The sequence below is a fragment of the Rhipicephalus sanguineus genome, chromosome 5 (assembly GCF_013339695.2).
Source record: "Rhipicephalus sanguineus isolate Rsan-2018 chromosome 5, BIME_Rsan_1.4, whole genome shotgun sequence".
Lineage (NCBI taxonomy): Eukaryota > Metazoa > Arthropoda > Arachnida > Ixodida > Ixodidae > Rhipicephalus > Rhipicephalus sanguineus.
The window spans coordinates 57744447-57758035 of record NC_051180.1 but is presented as its reverse complement, the minus strand read 5'-3'; the positions used below and the strand labels follow the sequence as shown (position 1 = coordinate 57758035).

Here is a 13589-nt window from a genome sequence, read left to right as displayed (position 1 = left end):
GGAGCCTTGTGCAAAAGTCGTTGTCCCGGGGATAATCCTTGTAGCTTGAAGCTAGCTTGGTCCTCCAGCGCAACGTTGCTGTTTTGTTCACGTTTACGACTTACTCCATGGCTCGGCAGGGGTTTTCATACCTGAGCACGGCAGCACTTCGACCGCATGCCACGTCGTGATGACAGCCTATGTAAACGCTTAAATTCTTTATTGGGTGAACTTGGCCGCCGCGGTGGTACAGTGGTTACGGTGTTCGGCTGCTGACCCGAAAGTCGCGAGTTCCCAGCCGCGACCATCGCATTTCGATGGAGGCTAAGTGCTAGCGACCCATGCACTTAGATTTAGGTGCCGGTTAAAGAACCCAAGCTGGTTGAAATTTCCGGAAACATTCACTGCGGCATACCTCATAACCATATCGTATTTTCGAGACGCAAAACCTCAAATAATATTATTATTGGTAGAACTTGTTCCCTGCAAAAGCAATCTGCACAAAGCGCACAACGCCAGCAGTGAGCAGAATCGTTGGTCATCTAATATCGTTTGAGCAGTCAACCACGCCTTCTTTTTATACATGAGTGATAGGTATTCCAGCCTAATCACTGGTCATCACGAACGTTTGAAAATGGAGATCCCTGTCACCCTCGCGCATGCACTCAGATCGCAGACAAGATTATTTCGATATATAAGCGGCGATAATATTCGAGAAATTTTCGATATATGAAGGCGTCTCTTGTGCCGATAACCTCGTTAAGTTTCGTTAGTCATTGATAGGCAAGTACACGAACAACCGCAAACTCGTGTATTGGCCCGCACTGATCACGTGTCTTTAGTGGTCACTGATGCCCCTTTTGCCCATATTAGGCCTCACGGACAGCAACCTAGCTTGCTTGACCTAACTCATCTTTAGCCATGTCATAAAGGGTGGCCTGTGTTTACAAGAATTCAGACGAACAAAGCCTAACATTCAGTGCGTGTGTGAGGCAATCATTTTTCGTGCTCTGTGATGAATTGCGGGAAGGTTGTGAAACAACCTCGTGGTCTTGGCACAGATGCTTCGTACCAGCTCCTCCATGACACTCTGCCACTTTCCGAAATAAGGGAGAGTAAGAAAGAAAGAAAATTCAGAAACTGGTTGAAAAAAGACGGCTTGCTGCGCCCCATGTGACCGTTATCTCTGATCTCACTTTCTCTTCTGTATTCCACTTCGCAGGTCATGATGCCCCTTGTCACCACTGCCATGGTCATAGGCATCGCAATGGCCATAGCAGACCCGGTCGTCGTGACGGAGAACGGCATCGTCCAGGGAAAGACGGTCACCGTGTTCAATGGAACGACTGAGGTGGACGCCTACCTTGGGATACCTTACGCCGCTCCTCCAGTTGGAGCACTCCGCTTCAAGGAGCCAGTGCCACCCGTCCCCTGGAGACCATACGTGCTGGACGCGACGAGGAAGAGCTCGGCATGCATCCAGTTTACACCAGCGAACCCGATACCATCTTGGGCGGAACACGAGAGCAAACAGAGCGAAGACTGCCTCTACTTGAACATCTGGACGCCAAGAGAAAATGAAAACGCCACGGAACACCTGAGAAATGTGATGGTGTGGATCCATGGCGGAGGCTTCAATTCTGGCTCGGCTTCGATGGATCTCTACGACGGAGCCATCCTGGCGGCTGCGGGAGACGTGGTCGTCGTGTCGATGAACTACCGCCTCGGCGTATTCGGATTCCTCTCACTTCCGAACGACCGGACGCCGGTGTACGGAAACCAGGGACTCCTGGACCAAGTGCTCGCCCTCCGCTGGGTCCAAGACAACATCGTTAACTTCGGCGGCGATCCGGCACGAGTGACGCTGTTTGGGGAGAGCGCCGGTGGATGGTCTATAGGATACCACGCCATCTCGCCCATGGCCCGTTCGCTCTTCAACCGAGCCATCGTCCAGAGTGCTGGAGTCCTTGTGCCGCAGCTGGCTGACACGTTCACTGTAGCGGAGGCGAAGGCGCTGCAGCTGGCCGATAGCGTTGGGTGCATGTCAGATGCTAACACTAACAGCACCGTTGGGTGCCTGCAAAACAAGAGCGCCCACCACCTGATCATCATGCAGTCCATTGTGTGTACCCAATACTTGATGTGCTTCACCGCCGTCCACGGCGACGAGTTCTTGCCGTTCGACCCCGTGACCGAGGCAGACATGAGTGTGCCGAAGGATTTCCTCCTGGGAAATGTAGAAAACGAAGGTTCTGTGTTCGCTAGTCTCTGGTTCTGGATGCAGTTTCCATTCCGCAAGGCTATGGACGTCAGCAAGCAGGACATGCTGTACTTCTTCCTCAAGGCCTTCTCGTTCTTGCCCAGCACTGTGGCGAAAGCGGTGTACAACTTGTATGTGGGAGCGCTTCGTGAAACCGAGTACCATAGATTGAGGTCGGAATTTGGCCAGGCCATCGGCGACGCCTTTCTCCGTTGTCCTGAGGTGTTCTTCGGCGAGAAATTGTCGCAGCACAAGTCGCACGTCTACTACTACAACATGGTGTATAACTCGGAGACGGACACCCATCTCGACCACTGGCTTGGTCTGACGCACTTCGAGGACGTGCAGTACGTGTTCGGAACGCCCCTCAGAGACTGTCCTCCGAGAAACTACTCATCTATCGACGCAGATTTCAGTAAACACATCATGGACATATGGGTGACCTTCGCAAAAACTGGGTAAAGACATTTCTTCACGTATTCTACATTCGAGTAATGTTTACTATATGGAGAGCATGAAATCTTAGGTAATGTGTGCGAATGTGTACGTACATGTATGCATAGGCTGATTTGTGTATCTTTCATAAAGTACGATATTAGCAGCAAAATACATATAAGGAAATACAGGAATATGCTTCTACAGAGAACACATGCATATATAGATATATTGTATTTGAAAATGAAGCTGATGCAGATCCAACAGATATTCTGAATCGATGTTTTGGCAGTTTAACCCAAAGACTGAAGCACTGACAGCAATAGCGTTCTGCTTGAACTCTTGGAATCGCATTCGAACCGTACGCTGACGTGACATGACACCGCGGCGCAACATTCAAAGTACATCCTGCTGAGTATAATGTGCAACACTCTGACTCCTTCTACAGGCACTTGAATGCGCTGGCATAATGACGAGCATCACCGCTGGCATTGAAGTCGCACCTGGAAAGTACATAACATATGAGAACGAGGAAAACCCGCTGATCAGCACCTACTAAAATATTAGATAACGTTAGCTGAACACGTAATGCCCGTGCCGGCCATATACCTCTGCGTCAGTGTGAACTATGCGTCAGTTTAAATATACAGAACGTAAAATATATATTTGCAACAGGATAATAGCACAACAATTTTTTATAGTTGACCAATGTTCCTGCTTTTTTTTCTTCCGCCTTTGTGAAAATACAACCACAGTGTAAGTTCTCAGAACCAAAAAGGGGCTTTCGAAGCGTTTTGAATACTCGACGCGGAAACATGTGTGAAGATGCTCCGCACCTGTAGTTCTTGCTTCATTACCACAGATAGTTGACCATGACCGAGCATAAATGCTTTTCTTCTGCGGGAGGCCTAATTACGCCAATTACAGTGATAATGTTTTTGCGTTTATGGCGCATTTCAACAACTAACTCCCACAACCGCAGGGTTCCGCCAATAGTGCAAGGCGACGCATGGCCACTGTTCGACGCTGCGGACCACAAGGTGGTTGTCCTGGATCACAACAGCACCCGAGTGGAGACGCTACAACAACTGGAACGTTGTCGCTTCTGGGGGTCGATTTTCAAGCCCAACATCCAGAGCACACTGTCTGACTGTCTATGAAAGCCACTGTGCTGCACACGTTGTAAAAAACACTGTTCCTTACACCATACCGTCACGCGAGCGCCATGTGACAAACACCCCATGAAAACGCGTGTTTCAATGATCTGATCTCGACAAAAACCGAAAAAATGATCTTGTTTTACTTCAAGTGCTGCGCTAAAGTGCTCGTACATAATACGATCGCTGCAGATGGGCCTAATTTTCAATGTCGAAGCATCCAGTATTGTGTCATCATACTAGGGCCTAGCCAGCTCCTCCGCGTTTAGTGCTACTTGTCTCATAACTACAGAACGCAGCTTAATATAAACGTTTCATTATAATGCCTGTTCACAAAACCAGATGCCGTAGGCAACTTTTTAACATTTTTGTTTATTTGCTGTCTTAGAAGTTTCACTTCCTGTCTGAGAAACATGCCACGATGAGGCAGTTTATAGCAGGAGCTGGCGTTGCCACGACTTGCGTTTACCTCCCTTACGCTTCCCTTACCCCTGCAGCAAGTTTTTTCATTTCAGTCTTGCCAAATGAATTTGCTTGCCAATGACTAACACACCTCCGCTTCGTACATCTCGCTCAAGATGGCTGCTGACGCCATTAAGCAACTTGAGTGGTGCAAACAACGGAATAACAGAATTTGTTTGTCTAACGACGATTCAGTAATTTTTTGTTTATTTCTACTTATTTATCACATACCGGTAGCGCCAAAACGGCCTTATAGACGGCGTGGGAGGGGGTTACACGCTACACCTAGTACATGAATGCTTGATGTGGAAAGTCTTTCAAGGTTATTTTCAAAACCCAATTTCCAGAACACGATACTGTGGTATTGAGTTTCGGTATGATGCAGTCAGGGTTTGTCGTAACAACCTGGATGCTATTAATACACTTAGGTCGAATTATTGATATATCAGGACTGTGAAAATGAAGAGTCTCAATGTACCTATTGGGCCAGTGCGTAAAAGTTGTACATTTCAAAAAGAACTCGAGCTGCCAATTGTGGGTGTGCACCGCACCTTGTCTGAGTGTGGAATGCATCGCAGTGGAGGCAGTGTTTCCAACGTGTGCCGTAAGCGAACAAATAACAAAATGGAAGAAAATCGAAAGAAACAACTCAACGCCCAAAACATGCTAGTGGGGCTTTAAGACGATTACATCTAATCGAGAATCATGATGAGAGCTGAGCGAGGAATTTGTGTGTTCTGTTTCAAACTGCGGTGTGAAAGCATCTGCATTCAGCTGTGAAATGCACGAACATCTATAACTAGTGAGAAAGCGTTTAGCGACACATTATCCTTTTCGGCCTTCTGGGAACGGGACACACACACACACAAACATCCAGAAAGCAAATCAATATTCACTGTTAACTACTTCACAACATGACTGTTGGGTGCTCCTCTGACGACAATGATCTATTCTTCAGAATTATCAAAAGGGACTCAAACTAAAAAAAAAAAGCTCTTGAATACGTCCACAGGAGGAAAACATTTTTTTTGGCCTTTGTTTTCCTATGCCTCGTCCGAAGCAGATAAAGATGTGAGTTGTTTCTGGGAACATGTATTGTTATTTGTGGGTCAGTGCTACCGACGGAAGTATCTGTCATTGCGCAATTGGTCGGTCAGGTTGGTTGATCTTACTTACGTGTAAAGTCGCTTAACAAACGTGAAAAAAAATAACGACGAGATTGAGGCACCTTCATTTTCCGTGGCTATATCTTTGAATATCAGGTTTTCAGACTAATCAGCTCAGTGTGCGCACTCTGTCGGTTTGAACCGTCAATTCAATTTTCCACGTTCGTTAAGCGCATTTACTCGTTATTCATCTGTCATTACCACGGCCCCCATCAGCATTGCACCGATGTTCTTGACAATGCCAAGACGTACCAGACATCCACGGAACACGAGGTAACGACTCACGTGGTAGTGGCGTCACGTGCAAATAAAGTGCATTCTCGTGTACTAGGAGAGCACACACACGCACTCACACAAATCACGGACTTTGTATTTATTACTGTCACTGCTGTTTCATCATTGATTAAATTAGTCAAAGTCATTTGACATATTATATGCAGTCTGATTTCAGTAAGCGTATGTGTTTACCCTCGTTTTCCCACAACATCGGCCATAATAACTAAGAGTTAAAAAATATACACGTAAAGGCACAGCTTTTCACGACTTCGATTTTAGCAGTGGGGCTGTTTAAGCTCTTTGCTCCGCCGGTTCACGTGACCAGAAAACTAAGCTGCGCCTAGCCCGTGCGACGCAATAGAGAGTTTTAGTGCCGGGGACCCCAAGCCACCTGCGTACGCACGCTCTTGCGTTCCTTTGTACTCCCAGCCGCATCCACGGAGAATACAAAAGAACGCAAGGGCTTACGTACGCAAGCCGCTTTGGGACCCCAGCACTAAAACTTTCTGTTAACTTGGCCGGCGTACCTCCGACTCGGACCAGCAACGCCGGGTAATCTCACACGCATTGGAGGCCGCGGCGTCCCTTGGGACGCCGCGGCCTCCAATTCCCGTTGACCTCCTCAAAGCAGCGTAACCGATCTCTGGGTCGGTCCCCTCCTTTGGGAGAAATAAAGTTTTGTTCATCATCAATTCTTCCTCTTAGCATTGACTATAAATAACGACAGTTTGCTCTTGGCGACGTGCATTCGAGAAAGGATGATAGTTATAGCACATTTTTCTGTATCGCCTAGTAATTTGGCAGATAATAAGGTCTGTGGCCACCCATTCAGGATGATACGATGAATGTGTAATGTAGGCATTTCTTCAATGCGTGTGCCTTCGAAAGAAAACAATAAAGAAGCACATAGCAGATAAACGGAAGAGAAATGACAGAAAGCAAGAAAGAGAGGAAGAAAAAGACAGGAACAGAGAGAGAGGACCTTGCTAATTAGGACTGTGCTAATTAAAACCTTGATAATAATCTAGGTCGGCCACAAGCTCCGCTGTTAGTCTAGCCTTGTACCACTAGTGTAAGCTCCCCACATTTTCTTTTTTAATTCTATAAACATGCAATGGCAAAAAAGGTAAGTAATTCACCTCTGAAAAGGCATATTTCGTGTCGCATCAAGTGACTGCCTCCAGAGGGTTCACGTCATGACATGCGAGTTTGCAATGACGCCAGCTGCAAAACGCATCAGCCAGCATTCTCACCGCTCTTTACAATATGTGCAGTAAGTGGCAACACAAACTTCGATTTTTTTTCGAAAGAATTACCATCTTGGGTGGGACATTGAGTATGCTTTGCTGCCCACGGGGGAAGGGGGGTACCCCCCTTCTAATCATCTAAAGGGGGGCGCCAATTCTGCCTCACGTCATTTTCTAATGCGCAGGATTATGGCTAAGCATGTTTTTTTTTTTTAACAATAATTGAGACCAAGGACCCCTGGTGTTGCATTCAAAGATGTGTTTATTTCTCACCTTTACCTCGAAAAGCCGGGGACTAATGGTAGTTCTTTGCGAGAAGCACGTCATCGCTTCATCTTCATTTTCATTTTTGCACCCATTCTAATGAAGTGGACTCGACCATCTGGGCGTGGAAAGGGTGTGAGGACACGCTAAGGCGAAACTTGCCCCCCCCCCCCCCCCGCCCCCTCCTGATGGAGAACCCCGCGCACGCCTGCCTATGGCAACGAGAACAGAGACGGGACCCACCTTCACAGAGTAGAATGGGGTTGAGGTTTTGATATTTGCGACATCATCGAGGCAAGCAACCGACCAACATTCGGCGAAATCCGCTGCTGAGACCCTTACACTTGCAACAAACCACTGGCATAGGCTGCGGAAGGTGAAATTATCCCCTTCAGCGGCGGTGTGCACAATTGTACACATGAAATTAAGAGGGGCGTCGCGCACCGCGTGTTTCTTCAAATGGCTTGAAACTCAGTCTGCACATTGCTGCAAGCTTTCTGAGTTGGCAACTAGCGGTTATTGAACTTCATGGTGCAGCCTATTGCTACAGAGGATAACATTGCTGGAAGCACTACAATGTTCGACGGTTGTTCGACGTGCGGCGTCGCAGGAACAACGTTAAGAGAGTCTTTTTTTCTTTGCTCGAAACGAATACAACCGAAAAACAAACTGTGCATTTATTTTAGGCCTAACATTTCAATTTTTGCAGGGATTGAAGATGACTGGTTGCACAATTATTAGACAATCAATTACACGCTAATTGCCGTTAACTACTGAAACATACACAAAACTACACATTCCTTCATTTTTTTTTTCTTGCAATGTAATACTGAGTGCCTTGGCATCATGTCATGCGAATTCGACGCATTTGCACACAGTGCATCATAACTCACGCCTGAAGGGGTTATTCTGGGAAATTGTAAGACAACTTCGTTCAGCGTCACAATTCATGCTAAAGTGGATTATCCTTACTAAATCACCGAATGTCACAAGTTGGGTGTAATAAATCCACTAATATAATTAGTGAAACAGTGGTAATTAGCGAACTACGTCTTTAACTTCCTCATACAAGTAATCTATTGCTTTTAAGTGGTATAAATGCGTCAGTGGCAGTATTTTAGAATTTTTTTAAAGACCAATGTCAGAACTCACACGGGCCCCTTATGCATTCGCCTAAGACGACTCGAAGGCGAAAGTCGTCTTCTTTTTCACCTCACTCGATGTATTGATTCTCTCCTGCTGCCCTCCGGAAGCTTTTTGCGCCTAACCTGCTTTTGCACTGCCTCCGTGACCGGCCAACCTTTGACCAAGAGACGTTGTCACGTGTTGACGTCATCCCGTGGTGATGACATTTTCCATCACTCATGTTGACGCCGACGCGGGACCTCAACGGCGACGGCCAATTTTCGGTTTGATGGAGCATCTAAGGCCTTAAAACATTCCACATACGATATATATGCCATCATCTAAGATGATCAGAAACAGCACGACCGTTATTGTCGTCAGTACTTAGCACTTCTTTTCTCTTTCTTTCTTTTTTTTTTGCAACTCCACACGAATTGCCTAGTGATTTCGCACGTGCTCGCGGTGCCCAAACGATCAATAAAAAGCCGTTCACTGCGTTAAAGCGCAAGTTCGTACATTGCGCGCGTTATTTATTACATCCGCAGAGTGACCGCACGTGCTGGCCGGAACACTTCTTGGAAGCACGATGTGAGATGTTTTCTCCGGAAGGTGTCACTTAGCTGACCCGCGAGCTAGACTCACGCTGCCAGTGTGGTTACAACTCGCAAAAATTCAATTCGTTTAGTTTAATTGAAGCAACAGTGGATGAACAGCCAAAGCCACAGTACTCCTTCAAATTTGGTAGAATACCTTAAAACTACGAGAGTTATGATTGACCACATAAACCTAAAGTGCCACCAGTGATATTCCAAGAAACATACGTATATATCATGTGTACTGACTCTAGCACGTTTTCTCCGTGTACGAGCAGCATTATTCACTGATGTCCCAGTCGCAAAGCGACTTTGGTATGTGGTGCCGCTAATGTTTGGATATTACTTGCAAGGCATGCAAGAAAGAAACATGCACGCTTGAACATATGCCGCTAAAGTTTGCAGTGATTGCACAAAACTATGCATATCCTACAAAGTGCGCGCTCTATCAGTGATATGTATGAAGTATGTTTATCAACGGCACTCGATGCTCTCTCACTCGACATGGCCTCCTATTTTTTTTCGCGATAAATGTGCCGTCTAAACACCACTAAACGTTACTCACACTTCGGAGCCGCTATGTGCTGGACATAGTGCACAGTTGAAGTATAATCACCCGTACAAAGCTGCAAAAAGGAAAATACAAAAGCGAGTATAAAGTATAGCCAGTCACGTTGCCAACTAAGGAGAATAATGTGACGATTCTCTTACAGGTACTCTTTCCACGCTTAGTCAGTTGCACGCGTTACAGTTACACGCCTACAACATCAGCGTGATCTGCCGTTGATGGGCCATAGAGAATAAGAAAGAGATCTAAAGCAGCAGAGACAGGCGAAAGCAACCACTGCAAGATGACTCCTCTAGTTAAATGACCCGCACAGCTAAAAGAAACACTTGCGGTCAGTTCATTGACGATGACTGCCGAAACGAAGAACGCGACTGCAGCACTACGACGAGACACCTAAGTGATCAGTGCTAATTTTCCTGTTTGGTAAAAAAATATTTCTCTCAATAGGAATGTCACTATAGTTCTTTTCTTATCTCAAAAACCAGGTAAGGCACTTCCGCTGAACTAAGGCCAATCATGCAAGCGGAACCGGAAGCACCACCCGTTGTATATACACCACGACACCAGCCCAACTAAGCAAGCCTGGCCCAATCGAATGGGGCCGAAGCGAGTGCCGGAACTGCTCGTGCTGCTTATATCTGCCAGAGCGTACAGCGTTCCCGCAAACACGGTACATAGTCCACAAGCAATGCGACCTGAGCGAATAATAAAATGAACAACTTATGTCTGCCACAAAACCGACAATAAAGCCGCGAACACAAAGTCGCCCACAGCGTCCAGAGAGGAAGAGTCGTCCTGAAAGGGTGACTGATTCGCAAAAAAGACCCGACCACCGGACGCGACCCGACAGCCGAGCGCATGTCCGGTGGCCAGCCATTCGGGCCCACGACTGCCGGCCGCCTGCCCTCTGCGCTTATGAATGCGCGCCCATTGGACCCGGACGGCGGGGCGCGCAGTAGCTGTCACGCCAGAGTAGTCCGGCCTCTGTCTGTGCCGCGAGCGTCTCGATTTGTGCCCGCCCAACGCGACACTGACATAGGATTTATCAGTGTCACAAAGTTCGCAGTGATACAAGAACAGTGCTATGCTCTCCATCAAAATTGCTTGAATTGACGACCTACAAGACACGCCGCGTGCAAGTTCTCCGTGTGTCGGAGGACATTTACAGTTTGATGCACCGGCTCTGGGAAGAGGTTCGTCGTTTGCTGTGACAGATCATCGGTACTTCTCTTGCCTGCTACCAAGAAGCGTTGTGAGTCGTGAGTGAAATGTGATCGTGAATCCTTGACACCAGACACGCTATAGTGATTCCTACACTACCACCCACAAGGAACGAGTGAGTTCGAAGCCGCATTTATACTAAAAAAAAAGACAATGAAAACTGCCTTCTTGTCACCAGCCGATAAGTGAAGCGATGACTTTTCCCCGAGTTCGCATGAAAATCGAGGAATCTGTCAGTTTATGACCTACACCAATATAGCCTGGTGCGGAAAAATTAGGTAGGTGATCAACACTCGACAATTTTAAAGGTGACTGCTGTCAATCCAGTGAAGACGAAAACAAATAAGCAGCGAAAGATGAACTTCTGGAAACTCTGGAACTGCAGGCACGTGAGGAACTCCAAGGCAATGATCACGAACGAAAGACCCACTGAAGCTCCGGCAGAAACCTACACGAAAGTCGACCACGATCAACCGCTCGACAATGATAAAGGCGATTTGGAAGAAGGAGACGAAGAAACGTCCCCTGCCTTCGAAAGGACCGGTAACCAACTGTCCGTCTCGCGGTCGGGCCGCCACAAGCAGCGCCTGCGACGCCGGTCGACCATCTTCGAGAACCCTACACTGGGACGTTCTATCGGGAGCAAGAGCCCTCAACAAGCAGCGGAGGACGGCGGGGACCAAGAAAACGGGGAACCCGGAGAACCGGAAGAGGAGGAAGAAGAAGACGATCACGTCTATTGGATACTGAATCAACGTAATCAAAACAGGCAAGAACCTTTCCATAGCGACACGCTGTGGGTCACGCAAGTCTGACAGCCATGCGAGAGCCCAAACGATGACGTGAGAATTCCAGAAATGGTGAGAAAATGTCGATGAAACGAAGACAGCAACGCCAACTGAAAACAACGTCGCGGACAAGTTAAAGAACGACCTGCTACACTGTGACATGGTGTGTATCCCGTAACTTCAACAGACGGTGTTTCCCTCCTGGTTCCGCGACGTAATATTACCAACGCGCGTGGACTATTGTATGATTGATTCACTCGTATGATTGAGTGCACGTCTAGCGAGCTCGAAAGCTTTCTTTTCATTTTTTTCTATGCCGATTTTACTGTATTAGGGACGAGCTGAGATGGTGATTTCGGCAAGGATTCTTGTAAGAAACGAATGCAAGAATTAAAGTTTTTGCTCGCTGCCGACAAATCATTTTCCTTGCTTTTCAGCTAGACCTTTCTTTGTCCCTCTGGAAACTGACAAGGGCAGCGTGAAACAGGGGGCGGCTAAATATTTGCATAGTGAGATACGAAGCTATTTCTGAGTGCCACTGCTAGGACATGATTATCGCCAACACAAACCGATGTTCCCAATGGGCTGTGTATGAGTCGTACATATGTCAGAATAATAAAAAAAAAACTGGTACTTTGAGCACCTCACACACAAAATAGCATCACATGCGTACGGCGGCTGTTAGCAAGGTATATATCGTGTGGCGCAGCAATATATTTCATATATAGTACTGCCCTACTCTGCTAATTGTCCCTAATGCATTTGCATACACGCTCCATTACACTTATCAGTGGAGATTGTCATCCCGGCAACTTACGAAATAAAGTTTTGAGCTACTGCATAGCATCGTGGGGCAGCACATATAAAACATATCTGAAACCTCTTAGCCGCTTACAGTAGAGGGCAATAAGAATTATTACATTTTCAAGTAGGACGGATACCATGCCGTTGCAACACATGCGCGTACTTCCGCTGGACTCTGTTCACGTAATTGGCATTGCGGGTATAATTCTTTTCTTTATCTCTAAATGTGTCATGTGTAATATAGTATATGTATCAATGCATGTTCCGTTTGCCGCTGTTGGTACCGTTTGCTGAGTAATGCGGTATGTCTAACCATTGGTCCCGTCACTAGCCAACCACGCTATGGGACCAAATATGTTTCGAATTTTTTTGTACTACATGCTGAAAGTGACGATAAAAAAAAAAAAACGTCGCTATCTTTGATGTGAACGGTCATGTGCCTAACGGTAAACAGGTCAACGGAAGGCGGTAATTGTGAGTGCAGGATGTCAGTGCAATTCAAAAACCGAGGCCATTTGACATGCACAAAGCTCTGCACAATGTTGCGCATGACTTTAATCGTCGACGCGCATTGTTTCGCGCAAAACGGGCCAAGGCTTCACAAGGCGGGTTATCCACGACTGCAGTGTGACACATTGCAATGGATCAGCCTTAGTGCGTGAAAAAAAAAATTAGGATTTTTCGTAATTACCAAAGGTTAGCTCTCCGTACGAACAGCGGGGTGGACAGAACGCAATATTTCAGTTATGGTAGAAGAGAGAAATAGGTGAACGAGAAAGCCATCTTAAAACGTTTGGAATGGGACCATTATATTAAAATATAGGGGTGTGCGAATATCCGAAAATTTCCAATAAAGAATCGAATAGCGTTCTATTCGATTCTGTACTCGAATCGAACAGTGCATATTCGAAATGCCGAATATTTTTTGAGTAGTCAGCAACGACGAACAATGCCCGAAGGAACGAGACGTTGGAACAGCGAAGGGTAACTTTTCTTTACTTATTTTCATCACGGAATTACCCAGATGCATGCAGCCCATGTACTTACGGGACTACAGACTATATTCATCACATGATGAAGGCGTTTTTGCTTAACTCCAGTGTCACCGAAGTGACAGTGTCATCAATCCACTACCATGACATTCATGATAATGTCAACGCATGAAACTTGCTTGATATTTATGTATCAGTTTTATTTAAAAGCTGTTGACGAAGTACCACCTTGAATACTGTAGTCAATGCTAT

General features: G+C 46.5%; 1 protein-coding gene across 4 annotated transcripts in view; it reads left to right on the top strand.

The window, feature by feature from the left end:
• Positions 1–5885, top strand: part of LOC119393665 (cholinesterase) — a 92344-nt gene extending 86459 nt beyond the window's left edge. For all 4 annotated transcript variants that reach the window (XM_037660780.2, XM_037660781.2, XM_037660778.2 and 1 more), the window contains exons 2-3: positions 1202–2697; positions 3657–5885. In XM_037660780.2, the coding sequence (XP_037516708.1) occupies positions 1205–2697; positions 3657–3834 (1671 nt within the window). In that variant the 5' untranslated portion in view covers positions 1202–1204 and the 3' untranslated portion in view covers positions 3835–5885. The remainder of the gene's footprint in view (positions 1–1201; positions 2698–3656) is intronic.
• Positions 5886–13589: the final 7704 nt, after the last annotated feature.